The 15,161-nt window shown below is 51.8% G+C and overlaps 1 protein-coding gene across 2 annotated transcripts in view; it reads right to left on the bottom strand.

Moving 5' to 3' along the window:
* Window positions 1-15,161, bottom strand: part of Ss (aryl hydrocarbon receptor spineless) — a 100,661-nt gene that overhangs the window by 61,066 nt on the left and 24,434 nt on the right. For both annotated transcript variants that reach the window (XM_076905266.1, XM_076905267.1), the window contains exon 2: window positions 228-418. In XM_076905266.1, coding sequence (XP_076761381.1) covers window positions 228-418 — 191 coding nt within the window. The remainder of the gene's footprint in view (window positions 1-227; window positions 419-15,161) is intronic.

Raw genomic sequence — 15,161 nt, 5'->3', positions numbered from 1 at the left:
GAGGTATTCGTGGATGCTAATGCTTTTGGATGCGCAACGATGTTTAACCGGGTAGCACGCGGCGCAAGAAATCTCTGTTATCCGCCCGGCCATCTTGACGACGGACGCTTTTCTCGTAATTAATAACGCGCGTATCAACGCGATCGTCTAAATTCGTCGTTGCATTATATCCGTGAGTAGAATCCCGAGTTTATCGCCGGCTATTGTTGGATCGAGCCGGTTCGTACCTTGAAAGTAGCTCTTCGTTCGTAGGTAGCTGACGCTGAGCCGCAGGATGCTGAGTCGGTCCAGCTTGCTGAGAATGTTCTGCTCGAACGGAAGTAACGACGCCAGGGTGTCCAATTCTGCGTTCAATCGCTCGCGATGCCGCTTACTGGGATTCGACTTTGTCACCCCATCCTTTTGCGGTGGTTTTAAGCTGCAACAGAGAAGACGAAGCAACGTGTATCACGTGAGAAACCATATTAGACGCGTACTGACCGATTAGAAATCGAATCATCGAAACGTGTTCAGATTCTGTTGTGGTAGATTCGCGCAGAATTTTTGATCCTGTAAAGTTAACAGGGGAGAGAGAATCGGTACGTCGCATCTGCTTAATTAGCCAAAGTGATGGGGATAATCGTTTAGCCTGCGGTGGACGCGTTCGACTGGTTACAGGAATTCCTCGGCCACCTTCGAGGCTCGAACAACAGGCGGCCTACGAGCGAAGGATCTCGATAATTAAAGGCGACCACTGTCCGAGGGTTGATTGACACGCGGAGGAACCCTGCGGACCGATATGCCCACTCAACAGCCGGGATTCCACGGGATAAGTATAGTTATTACAAAGTACTTCTCTCCCATCTGCACTCTCTTCGATTCGTTTCTCATTTTTTATTCGCCTCCGCGTCGTCTCCACCCCCCTCTCCCCACGAGCCTCTTCCCGCCGCGCTGTGTCCCCGGTTTATTCGTAGGACGAGCCGTAAAATGCACAAATTGTTCGATAATTGAAACAAGTAGTGGTTCGTTCGAGCTGCCAGTGGCGTAGACGCCAAACGGTACTCCCGCGGAAATTTCTATCGATCGAGAATTCGTTCGACTGAACATTCCGCGATGGAAACGGGACCTCTCGCATTCAGCGCTGATTATTATTCGTGCCTGTGCGCGTAAATATTACAATTACCGCTGAAACGCCACGGAACCAGTTCTCGACAAAAAACCGACGTTACAGCGGGGACCTAAATACCCCGGTTCTTTGTTAAAAAAAAAACGCAGCACTCGAGTCTGGATTTTTGTCCTCTGCTCGCGTTTTCGAACGATTCGACTTTCGCGGTAAAAGCGCGCGAAACGCGGCCGCCATGGGGGAAAGGGACGGGAAGGTGGGCAAGCACGGGAAGGAGGAGACAAAAACGTAGGAGAGGGAAAAACGGCGATGGCCTTAATTAAAATGCTTAGGGGTTAGAAAGCGTGATGAATGAGATCGCCGTCCATATACAGCGGTGCGAGGCGCGAGCGAGCGGCAGCACCGAGAAGAACTCTATTAATTATTAGATGACACCGAATCCATTATCCGGGACGAGGAACGGACCGGAGGTCCTCGAGGAATAGTCTCATTCAGATACCATTAGGATCCTGGGCCCGGCCTTTTGTTCTTTGGCGCGCGAGCGGGCGCGTTCCCCGGCGTGCAAAACACGGTTAATTATCGGGACGAGAGAGGACGAGAGGGGAAAGGAGTGCCACGTGGGCCCAGCGCTATTCCGTTTCTTCTGCCGGCGGGAGAAGTTCTTTTTCCTCGTCCATTCGTATTTCTTTTCGAAATCGTCGCCTGTCAAGCTGCTCCTTTTTTTTTTTTTTGCTCGATCCGTACGAACGAGCTGTCGCGCGAACGGACAATTTGATTCGCTCGCGAGGAAGGAAACGCAAAGTCCTCTGGACGAGCCGAGATTACCGCCGCGATGTGTGTTCAAGGAACTCGTCAAGGATGCCCGCGGACGACTCCGTGCAATTTGATGACACTAATTGCAATCGTTAAGACTAACGACTGAACGGGGATAATCCGGTGAAATCTAGCTAGGGGGGAGGCTCGGATGCCCGGGATGATAAAATGTATGCTCGATTACGGATGCACGTCGATCGCGTTCGATTCGCGAAAGATCGACAGGAATTTGTTCTACACTCAGAAATATGTAGATCGCGATTACACTCTTCTTGGAATCAGAGATCGAAACACTCTACACGGTCGGATGAAAATATTTTATTGGACATTTTCCATACGTTCTGACACGCAACACGTACTCGTGCATTTCTGTTCACGGGAGCGTAAAGCGTCCTCCGTTTGATATGAATCACGTATGAAACTGGGTGATCGTGCTGTCGTTAACGATCGGATCGATCTACGGCGAGGATCGTGTCACGATGACGGACGAATAAAAAAAAAGAGAGAGAGAGAGAAATAGGAGAAGAAGAAAATGGGGAAAAAATTATAGATTTGGCGGAACAATGTCCCGGAGGGAACCGATGAATGAGACACGCGTTTACGTAACCGACTTTTGTTCTACCGTAGCGTGGGAAGAAAGCGACGCGAACCGTGCACTTTGCACGCCGGAGAACTGCACTTCAATGCATGTCCTGAAACTGCAAGTTCGCCAGCCGGGGAATGAAACCGATGTGACAATGCAGCAATTAGAACGTAATTGTCTGTCATTGCAATCGCGTTTCGAGCGTTCTCCCGGGGCTGAACACGACGCTCTGCCCTCGGAATCGTGCGTTCGCCAGAAATAATGGCGGCCCTCTTAGGCGAGGCGGACGTACGAATAAAAAATTTGAGAAATCGCCGGACAAAGTGACCGCGTCGAATGCGCTCCGACCCTTTCGAGGAGCCTATTAATATGGATCTGCTAATCTAGACTCGTTGCGTAGATGTGTGTCGATTATATGGACCGTAACGCGGTTACGCGCTCGGAATACGCGAGCATACTTCAGCCCCTGTTTAACGGTCGGGCACGTTATCGCGATCGTTACCCTAAGGCACCGCGGCAATTTTCCAACCCCACCTCGTTCGCAATCTCGCTTTCGATCGTGTTTTCCAGGAGAGGGACCTTCGAGCGGCTCGCGGAGGCCTTGAAGAGGCGTCGAGGTTTCCCCAGCGTCGTGAATCCTGGGCTCGGAACACGTGCACCGTTACCAGGAAACGGCCTTCCGAGGAAATGATATCACTCGCCCTCCACGACAAATACGAGTCCAGAGTTTGATTAGAATTAAATAATACGAATCAAACGTGGCGCGATCGCGCGGACACGCTATCCTCGAATCCATCAGCCGTACGTATCCCATTCTAGATTGCCTTGCCTTCGACCGTACCCGGTTTTCGGCAAACACTCGCCGTGTCCCCCCCCACTGGGATCGATGCAAACCGACCGGAAGCACGGGGAAACAAACATCGAAACAGCATTTCGATTAAACGCGCCATCAATCGCGCGATCTTGTGGACAGCGATTCTTCGGATATCAATCTTGAAACGATATTTTCTTTTCGAGACCATATATTTATTCATCGTTCTCAATCGCTTTAGTAATGAAAACGTTTTATCTACAGACGAGGAGTTAAAAGGAGTTCGTCTTGAACGAGCCAGGAAAGTTTAGAGTCTTCGAAAGCCGAAATCCAGCCGGAAGGAACCATTTCCCCGAACAGTTCGCCATTTTGCTCCTGACGTCTCTGAAACACGTCCACCCCCTTATCCAGGACAGAAGCGTCTGCGTATCCGTTTCGACCCTTCCCAGTGGCCCTTTAATGGCTCGCCGCATCAAGCTCGGTCGCTTCGTTGACGTCCTTCCGCGGGAGAGCAGAGGCCAGCCCAAGGGGAAGGGGGTTGATCGTTGGAACGGAACGGGGTGACGCGCAGGCGCCACGAAGGGTGGGTCCACTATGGATTTTCGAGGGTAGAGACGAGCTCTATCGGCGGAGTTCCGGGGTGGTAGACAGCATGGGGCTGGAATGGAAGCTCCCATCGCGCGAGGGATGCTTCCTGGGATGGTGATATACATGGCTGGCCGCCGACGGGGGTGGGAGGCGGTGTCTAGGAATGCCTGGCATCGACCTTGAACCGAGGCATAAACCTCTCATGGCTCGATTTACTTTAGGCTCGTTGAATGTTGCTCGTGGCTCAAAGTCGAAGCTACGATTTTTAACACGCTTTCTGGGATAAATCAATCTTTACAGTTGAGTAATTTGTCATAAATTTGACTAAATGTATCGGGTTCATGCAGAAGAGACGAAGTTCTAATGTCAGATCGAAAGATATGGAAATTAAAGGAGGGAATTGAGAGATAAAACACGCGTGTCATCGTTGCATTTTTTTTTCTGGAGTAGCACAATGTAAAAAGTTAATGGCACGAGTGTCTAATAAGTCATGAGAAATTATCGAATAGCATTCGAGCGTAGTTTATTAATTAAGGTTCCGCGTATACGGTCTCCCGTTCCCGGGCATCCAGTTAAGGGCAGAGACGCCTAAGGCCGATTTTATCGAATCAGATCCCACCTAACGATAAGTGGATATCGGTCACGTGGCCAAGAAATTACGACTCGCCACATCGCAGATAACGATTCAGCCGGCTGCCAGCGGTTCGCGATAATTGCGTTTTAATGGAAAAGTGAAAATTTCGTTCCACGTCTGCCGGAAACAACCCCGGCACCACGCTTATTTTCGAATGATTACGGGGGTGGAACCTAGATTTCCATTAAATGATCGTTCTTTTCGTCATTCTTTTCGAATACGACCCTGTGCTTATAAAAATTTCATGATTTTCGCACGAAGACTTCGAAGACCATTTTTAATCTCTGAATGAAGGGTTGTCAGTTCTATCGATCGAATCGAAGTCTCTTGGAGGTCGAACGTCGAACGTTCGAAGCTTCTGTATTTTTTTTATTTTACGTTTGCTTTCCTGAAGAAGATTCTTTTTGAACGGCACACGGAAATTTCCAGGCAGGTCGCGACCACGCAACTCGCCGGGAACTCGAAACGAGCGGAAGTGCATTCGCCTGTCAACGTGGTATTTCGTAAGCGGCGACCAGAAAGAGCGCGCCGCTGATGCCGGCCGGAGCGGCTTTCGACATCCTGTGGCGAATAATCGGCCATATGTTAGCTGGACGCCAGAATTAGTGGTCTCCGTCAAAGAGAGTTTCTCGGCAACGAAAATGCAAATGCAGCTGTTAAGCTACTTTCGCGACCGCCACCCTGCGCCACGTTCGATCATTCTCGCTGGGCGTCGTACGTGTCCGCAAGCTCGACTCGCCTTCTCCTCTGAAACTTTCTCTGTGAACCATGCGCAAAAATCTCTGTTTCTCGAATCGTACCGCTGCGCGTGCAGTCGTTCATCCGTCGTCCTCGATTCGATTGCCAGCTCGACGAATCGAGTTGCAGCGAACGCGCGAGTACACGACGCGAACCAGAGCCTCATTAAAATCGACGCTGACCACTTTGCGCAATCGCGTAATGCATCAAACCGCGAATGACACGCCTCTGGCTCGCGAAATATTTCCAGATCATTTAATTGCAAATCGCGATCGGCGGTTTCCACCGCGGCGATCGGCTTCGTTAACGGGCGGGCAGGGTATGGCCGGTGTCGAATGCTAACGGGAGCAGAAAGGATAGTTCTGCCGCGTGAGTCCAGCGCGTTAACAAACGACCCAGTCACCGTCGGTTAGCATTACGCGGACGCGAGCCGGCGTTCAACCAGAGCGTCGCGAACGCCGTTTCCTTCATCGCGCCGGTCGCGAATTAATTACCACGATCGTTCGTGGATTAATTACAGGCTGCCCGCTATCGGCTCGCCGCGCGGGAACGATCCCGCCGCTTTTTCTCGCGCGCACGCGATTCACGCGGACTTAAACGTGGCGCCGCCGCCGCGGGCTGATCAGCCTCGCGAGACCAACGACTGACTGACTATCCGCTGCTTTTTTGCGCGAGCCCAAACCGCTCTTGTGACAGCGTTTCGTGTCCGTCCAGAAGGATCGACGACGATGTCGAGAAATCAAATTTATCGATCAGAAACGGCGAAAGAAGACGAAAGGAAGCGTGGAGAGAATAATCGAAAGGGTTAACCGTTGGAAAACTGGAAGCGTTGTTCGGAACAATCGACTGTTCCGAAGCAGTCATTAATCTTCGTACGCTTTGTATCCAGGCCTGCTGTATATCTTCGCGCGGATCGCCTCGAACAGTCTAATCGCGGAAGATTACTTACCGATCCGCCAGATAAGAATTACACACTGTTGTACCTCGCAATTTAAGACGCATCAGGGAATCCCACTAAATAGACGGGTGTTCCGCCGCGTTTCTAAGCGTAAGATTTATCCAATCGTTCTTGCACGCGGGACGGTTACCCGGCTCGTGAAAGTATGAGAAAAATCCGCCTAGGCGTTTCACCGTTCCCGGGCTGACCATTCGCAGCCGCGATCCCCCGCGCGGCTATCTAGAGCGCGTAACTGGCGTGACAAACGGAATTATTATGCGAGGACGAACGCCTCGCCGCGATCCATCGCGACTACCGGAACTAATTGAACGTACCGACTTGAGACAGTTTTACGAATACCCTGTTTCGTGCCGTTTCTAAGCCACCACCTTATTCGCCTGTGTCGCGAGGGACTCGCGATATTTTCAAAGTCTCGATGTCAAACGCTCGCTCGTCAAACAGAGAAATTCCTGAACGACGCGAATCTCAGAGGAAAGTACGAAACTTCTCGATTCGTACGACGAATCCTGCGAAGCATGCGAGTCGCAGAAGCACTCGAGTCCAGCGGTTGAGTCCGCGATTTCGCTTAGAAATCTCGACGCATCGAAATCTCCGGGCGTCCCACGCGGCCGCGAGATCGCCAAGGGATCAGTCGGACATCGACATTACCTCCAGTGTTCGCGTGATCGTGCACTGGGCCCAGCGAGGCGGCGAATTTCGAATTCAACGGAGAATTTATGGCGGCGGCTGCCCGGGCGGAGCTGGCTCCGAGGGCCCCGTTCCTCGACGCGGTTGTTACGCCAGCCGAACGGGAAGAGAGCCACAGCCAGCCAGGACGTTTGCACCCGTTGCGTTTTCGGCAGCCGGGAGATTTGTGGTCCCCGGTATTCGACGATTTAGATGTTCATTTAATTTAGTCGTCGTGCGTCGTGCTACGCGCCGGACGGACCCGTGCTTCATTAATAGTCGTGCCCTGGCAAATAAAGAAGCTTTGATTTATGCACTGCCCGCCGCGCGTACGCGCCACCCCTGCCTACCCACTGCCGCCACGTATCCCGCGTGTTTAATTAAATTGTTTATAGTCCCCGTGCGTGTGCGTCCGTGTGCGTTCGATCGTCTGGTTCTGTGCTTTTCTGGAATTAAGGCTACATGACCGGGCCTAGGGTTCGACGGGACAAGCGCCTGGGCCTGTCTCCAATTATATCGTCGGCTCGTCGACTGGAAGTGGAGGAATCAGAGAGAGAGAGAGAAAAGGGACGAGGCTGGTTCTCTGTCTATGGTCGCGGCTTCCAGGGATGAATCGAAATTTAGAAAAATAGAGAGCGCTTGGCGGAAGTCGAGTGCTCGTTTATTAGCAACTCGCGTTCGCATATCGCGACCAGAAGGGTGAAGGGTTGTGGCGCGGTCCGTGTCGGTCTGCGTGGCAGGCCGCTGCGAGAGATGCTCGATAGGGATCGGAAGAGGGAATAACGTAGCCGGTAGAACCGTAAACAAAGCCTAAAGGCGTGGGACGTCGAATCGAAAAGCGTTGGAGATCTTCGTTAATTGCGCGGATTGAGCGGCGATCTCCTCGCCGTGATACCTTCGATTTTCTCCAATAACCGATCGTTTGCCCGTGGTCAGAGCCACATAAATTCGCGCTGGACGGTTCGCGGAATTCCACCCCTCGATCATCGAGAGGATCAGCCGAGAAGTAACGCTTCGACGCCGCGTCCAAGCCGCTAATCTCATCGTTTAACTACGCTGCGAATTGAAATGAGTTTTCCGCGCGATTGTCGAGGTACAGTGTCGAGAAATGGAAATTAAAAACGAAGAATTTGCCTGGTGAATTTCCATTCGCGCAATTTGTTCGTAGGAAGTCGGTCGAGTACGCGCGTACGAACGCGCCACTTCGTTCCACGTAATTGGCCTGAGAGCGAAGACGAAAGTTCGTGGCGCGATCTCTTCGCCGGCTAACTTCCGGCGCCCTTAATTGCGCCCAAAGGCTTATTAGACGCGGCGTCGACTTGCGTATGCACGCATGCAAATTGCGGCCGCTCGCGCGTTTTAATATGTATATTTTCTGTATACTTAGCATGCATATTGACGTGCATACAATGGGGCGTACGGTCTAATGAGATACGAGGGGGCTCCACCGGCGGCTAAAACGAAATACGTGTTTGATTGCCCGCCAGATGCCAATTATCGTGCATTATCTAACGTCCAGTGAACTCGAGAACATCGAAATCGAACAAGCCTGTACCTCTGCCAGGTGATTCCTACTTCCTTCGACTCCGATCGACGTTCTATCCAATAATTGGCTAGTTATTAAAAATTCATGAATCATTCGAGACGCAACGCGACTAGTCGCGCTCGATCATCGATCAATTTAAGGGATGAAAGTCGACGAGTGACGCGACGCGGTTAATACCGCGTCGATGTCGCGTTCAATGATGCGCGAATATCGATTAATCGCTACGCGCGGGTCATTAATATATCAGAGTGTATCATTTTCCGACATTCGAACGAATTGTAAATGTCGAAACAGGTCGATTCGAAAAGTCATTCGAGCGTCGGATCGAATTCGTTTAAGGGTTCGCTGCACGATATTCGATCGCACGTGTGGTCACACGCTCAGAGGACACATTGCCAATGGTAAGCTGGCGGTAATTAACTCATCAGCTATTGCACATGCTCAGGTGCATCTATCCGTTTAACCGGTAGCGCGTTCGAATGACTTAACTGGCTGAGCGTCTCATCAGAGCGCAGTCATTACCACGAGGATCGTCTGTTTCAGACGCGGTTGTCTATTAATCATACCCCTCGTCCACGTTGGCTTCTATCGCCCTAATAACGCGTGATAATTGTCAAATATACCTCGCAAGGAGATTGAATCGCAACGAGTTCGACGATGATCTCCGTTGAGCCACGATTCCTTCGAGCAATTCGTCGTTTGCTCTTAATTTAGAGACGACACGTCAGGATCGCTTGTGTTCCAGCGAGAACACCTCGCCCTCCTCGCAGAGCCCAATGATCGTCAGGAGCCGTGTAGAGAGACGCCGAAGCGAAAAAGCGTGTCGTGGCTTGGCGGTGTCGGTGCTCACGTGACGGAGTAAGAAATCGCGAGGCCGCGTGATTTAGGAAGGAGAGTCGTTAATCAACCGGCCGAGTTAGAAGTCAACAGGTGCGAGAACGAAGCGGCCGGCTGGCTCTCTCGCATGGGACACGCATGCCGCGCGTGTGTCACGGACCTCTGTCTCCGTGTGCACACCACTTCCCCCTCGGATTAGGCCTCTAGAAACTGGGACGAGTCGTGTCCTATCGATGGAAGCTCGGAGAATTGGTCGATCGTTCGAACCAGTCGCTCGCGAAACGATTCGACTCCCGAATCGGCAATATTTTCAGTCCAACGATATCATCAGCGATTCCAATTAGTCCTGAAAATGATTCAGGACTCTCGCTTTTGCTCTCTCTCTCTCTCTCTTTCTTGCTCGAGTTGACCAAACAGAAACGAAGAGATTCGTCTATATTTTCAGTCTGCTTAATAAAGCAACGGACAAGTTGAACGATGTTTTAAAAGCTGCTCTCTAATGACACTTAATACGAGCATTAGCCGCATTTAGCAACAAGGGGTTCAGCTAATCGATAAGCATCGACAGGTGAAATAAATTCCCTCGACGGTGGATTAAGTTGCACGCATTTAAGAGTCCTTAGGGTGACGCGTAAATTGCGGCCGATGTAATCGATAATAAAATTTATTGTCTCGTCGATGCTCGGCCGATTAGCCGATTCCCCGCGTGGAAACCGGTCCGATTCGAGCGCGCCGTGGCAATCTTCGGCTTTCCGTCTTCTTTCGTACAGATAGCAATTTTCTCCCGTTAATTATCACTTTAGAGCTAGATACCAGCCGCATTAATAATCCGCGGGGAATGCGTGGCTCGCTTAGAACGCGCGAGGGGTACGGATCGATCGCTCTATCCCGCGGATTCCTCTTCGCGAGATCGCCTCGTCGCGGATCCCTGCCAGTTGTCGATTAAACAAGCCAGACTCGGATGATAAACCGCGCCAGAACTGGACACCGTATCCAGACGTATTTCGAATACCCGAACGATGTTACCGGAATGCCCGACAGCGAACGACACGGGACACCGGGTCCAGATCTCGGGGCTGGATAGATCGAGGATGTAGGACGGTCTGACAAACGAGCGAACCATCGACTCCTCTTCTAAACGGTTTCTAACGGCGTCTTTAATCACTCTATCCGAGGCTCGGTGTCGGGCAGAAGCGAAAAAGGGCCGCGAACAGAGTCGACGGGCCGTGCTACCGAATTCCCGTGACAAGGTACAAGGAACTCGAGCGCGAGACGAGCAAAAGGACCATCGGTGGCGGCGGCGGCGGCGGGGCCAGCGCGGGAGGAAGAAGGAAGGTGGAAACTGGCTGGCAAACGCATTTGTCGGCTGTTGGCCCGGTTCTCGTCGCTCTCAGCTCTCTCTCTCTCTCTCTGGCCAGGCCAGGAAAGATTAGTGGTCCTAATTCCCGTGCTCGTTCGTTGCTCAGGAAATCCCTACGTCGCCGGGACGCGTCTCTCTGTCCCTCTGACCTCCGTTCGCCAGGAGTCGGCCGAGGAGAGGCACGAACGGCGGAGGAGAGACGCATGGACGAGTTATCTGTTCCGTTTCTCGTGTAGGTAGGAGTGTAGGTTACGAGTGTCCGAAAGCGGAGGCCACGCTCGTGCTGGCTACCGTAAATGTAAATATCCTACGCTCTCCGCATTAACATACGTCCCCGCAGGCTCATTAAGGATGAAATTAATTATCCGAGGGAATCGTTTCTCGTGTTCCATCGGGAGACAGGGAAAAACTGTGCCCGAGGGGAGCCTGGGAGAATTATTTCGCCGCGTCACTTTTCGGCTTTCTCAGTAGGAATCGAGTGGCAAGTAGGAACGTTCGCGTTGACGTCTTCTGTTAACTTTCGAACCAGGACAGACGCGATAGTCGAAGGTTTTAGTCGAGAAATTTTGCTTGGACAAGCGAGACGAGATTCTCCGCAAACCAGAATTCCCGGGTTCTGTCCAAGGACCATTCGTCCTCGCGAACGATAAGCGTTTTACTCCCGTGTTCGCGCTCAAAGGTGGCGCCAATCGATGAATAATCGTGCGTGGAACGCGCGCGTAAAGCAATCAGGGGCCGCGAAGAAGTCACCGGGAGACTTAGAGCAGCAATTATCCTAATGGATGCAAAGTCACACCCCTGCTGTCTGCACCGGGCATGGTAATGAGTTGATATCACCGCATACCAGGACCTTGTATCCTTCCAGGTCCTGTTCGTACCAGCACCGCGCCACCGTCGATCCCCTTCGCCACCCTTTCGTCCCTTTTTCTCCCACCTATCGCCAGCCGCATCTTCCCTTCGCCCTTACACTCAGCCTCGAAAATCACGTTCACGCTCGAGCCCCGCGGCCATGTTCACCAGATATCCTCGCGCACACCACCGAACACCGAAGATAACGCCTCCAGAGGGAACCAGACCGATCGTCGATCGAGATTCCACCTTTTCAATGGGACCCCGTTCCCTTCAGCCTTTCCGAACTCCGAAAATGTAGAATCGCAGGATTTCGTTAAGCGACACGATCTCACATGCAACTGAGCAGCAGTATCTTGCGATTTTCGCGGCTGCTTCGTTACGAGAATCGAGCGTAAACGGGTTAAGACTTTGCTCCGGGAAGCGTTTGAAATGGCTTCGCACTTGTCACTGACCAACGGTTATCTGCTCTCTTCTTAGAAGGTGCTCGCAGGGTGACGGAGATACCAAGTGGCATGACCTCGCTACCTGCTGCACCATCGCGGTTACCCACGCGATCGCTAGTTCACGATTCGTTGGAATCTCGAGCGAGCCGCTGTATTTATTCGACCCTCCCCCTCGTATCCTCGATTCGAAGTTTTACCAGAAGCTGAGCGTCCAGAACGTCGAAGGAGATAGAAGAGGTACGAACCTGTACTTCGAGGAAGAATTCGACGCGCACTGGTTCACTGGCAGCCACCCGCATTTCGAGGGTGGCGAGGAATCGAGGAACTCGAGAAACTGTGCAAACTGCGGCGATGACAGGACTGAACTGCGGTCGGACAGCCGCGGCATAGAGCTTTTGTGTCCCGGCAGGTTCATTGATTGAAATGCAAACCAGTTAAGGGTGCAACCCAATCTCTGGCCACGAGGAAACTGCTACACCGGCGGAACTTTCTAACTCCTCGATAATCCCTCGCAAAGGATTCGGTGTCGTTTTCCGTCAACTAGAGAGGACAAATCCTCGCTCTAACTGGGTTCTCAGTTGACACTGCCTGGACTGTTTTAAAGAGAAACTGCGTTGCCAAGTATATGCGATTAAAGATCGACTGCAAACCTTTGTAACAAGGATATTAAGCTAATAGAAAATCAACGTAACTAGAATTCACGTCGATCTCCAGGAAATGATACTTTCAATAAGCTTGCAATAACAGTAGAGAAACCTACCTTAAGAAGCATCTCCAATTTTGAATGAAAAGTAGAGACACCAATGATCCTTCCATCGCTGTTCTCACAGAGACTACGCAAGACTACCATAAGAGTACGTAAAACCATTTAAAGAAAGAATCTGAGCGAGCTTGGCCCTGTACGAAGCCAGAGGATCAAGTCTCGGTACAGTTGGACGATTTCGAAGCCGGATCGACATTAGCTTGGATAAAACGCGGAATCGGGCCAAAGTCGACGGTAGCTGGTTAGGCCTTCTTAAAATCCGCCGACGGAATGATCGAGTATCGTGGCCGCGTGGGAAGATCGCGGGGGGTGGCACGGGAATCCGACATTTCTCGGTCTTCCGTGGTTGGCGGCGCGCATTAAACGGGTGCAGGCACCGGTTGTCCCACGGAATCCGCGTGATCCGCGCGATGAGAATTCAGGATGCATCGACGCGAGCCAACGCAGTCCGACCGCGAGACCGTGCGCGCGGGGCATGGGTAAAACTATTGGATTATTCGACGCGTACGAGTGGAAGAGCTGCGGTTAGCAGGCATCAGACTGAGTTTGTTGGATTCGGGATCAAAGTAATCTCGTTTGCCACCCCCCGATCAGCCTATCCCCGGTGACCAGGGCTGGGCAAACCACGCCCAATGATCGCTTGGTACCGTTGTCCTTCGGGCCCTTTTCGAAAACACCGTAGAATTCGTTTAAACTCGGTCTGTCTCGTCCGCGAACCTGTCTGGCGTTCAAAGGGATAACGTAGGAAATGGACAGGGTTGAAACGACGCGTCAGAGGCGATTTTACTGGCGTCGAAATGACGATTTCGATGGTTTTCTGGGCCCTGCTCGAGGCGAAAAATTTGTCGTTGCAATAGGAAGAACGGAAACGATGATTTTAGCGGAGAAACAACCGGTTCGGCTGGCTCGAATCTGCGCTTCCCTTTAAGCGAATATTTAGGCGAATGTTCGTTGAATGTTGGACACCCCTGATGTCAGTTGAGACGTGTGATCTGGTTAGTTGGCTCTAGGGTGGGTTTTGCCCTCGGCAGCCCGCAATCCGCTCGTTTTTCGAGGCAGGATTAGCCTCATAAGACGACAGATTAGATACGAGATTACCGGTTTAAACAGCATTGGATGACGGATTGAAACGGATCACCAAGTTGATACTGATCATACTTGACGAAGAAGACCGATGGAGATCAGTCGGATCGGGTGGCTCGCGATGATCGAACCGACGACAGGACCGACACGAAGCCTCGCTTTCCTCGATCGTATCGCGAAAATTTTGTCGAACAAATCTGTCCAGAGGACGTCACGATCCGAGATACAACAGATCGGACATCGATACCGTAGATCAGCATCGTTGGAAGGGGTTTGAACTCTCCCTTATCGAGGAGGAGTCGTAGCTCTCCTTCGACGAGCCATCGCGGTGACCAGAAACTGATTAGCCGACGTCTTTTAACTTTTTTCAGTAGACGCAACGTACAAACTAGGTATACCATGAAAGACCTATAGATCGATGGTAAATTTACGATGTGAAACAGCAAACAATCGTGAGGATCCAGAGAGCCCTGCCACAGGTGTCTATTTACCTTCGCTGTTGACACGAACGCCATACCCGTCCAGTCTATCCATCGTATCTCAAACTTCCTACACTTCCTCGACTAGAATCCAGCAAATTTTCGAAAAAAAAGGCAGAAGCACATCTACAGACGACAAAGTGATCGGTATCGATGATAAAAATTACGAAGAAAAAAAAGAGAACGGTTCTTTCGACACGTTCTCCCTGTTAGAGGGCGAGCGTCCACCACGATTGAGCCGTTCAGACCGTCAACAGACTTCCATTGTCGAACCGGGACAAGATTACGCGAGTTTTTCGCTCGTTAATTCGACCTGGTCACCGTTAAGCGTTCTGGCCGGTCTCGGGGCGGTAATAAAAACCGGGCGACGATGATCATCTCCTCCGCGGGACTCGGTTCGTGACGTTCCAGGGCGGTGGCTTCGCGTGGTCCATTCTGTCCGAACGGAGCACGCACGATGACGTGATCACGTGACCGTTAAAAACCTGACCTAACCGACATCCCTGCCGGCACGCCATTATCCGTACGTCCATCGCTACTGAATGAGCTCCGATGTCCGGGGCATAAGCTTGCTATATCGTCGACCCTCGTAAATCCATCCGCCGAAAGGACATGCGATCCAGAGGCACGCTGTCCTTCCTATCAGCGGGTACGCGCGACTTTCTTTCCGTGGATCGGATCAAGGTCCACCCCGATGCACGCGTCACTTCGCGTGCTGTACTCGATCCTGGATCTCTACTTTGACCCGTGGCTGTTCGAGCGAGTCGAACGTGTATCCTACTCCTGCCTGAGATTCCGTTTTCGACGCCAACCGCTGGCTTCGAGGGCCTCGAAGCCGCGTACCTCGAGTTCGAGGAAGTGGATCAACGAGATCGAAGCATCGTCCCGATTCTCGTCGATGCTGC

The sequence above is a fragment of the Xylocopa sonorina genome, chromosome 12 (genome assembly GCF_050948175.1).
Source record: "Xylocopa sonorina isolate GNS202 chromosome 12, iyXylSono1_principal, whole genome shotgun sequence".
NCBI lineage: Eukaryota > Metazoa > Arthropoda > Insecta > Hymenoptera > Apidae > Xylocopa > Xylocopa sonorina.
This window is presented reverse-complemented; position numbering and strand designations above follow the sequence as displayed.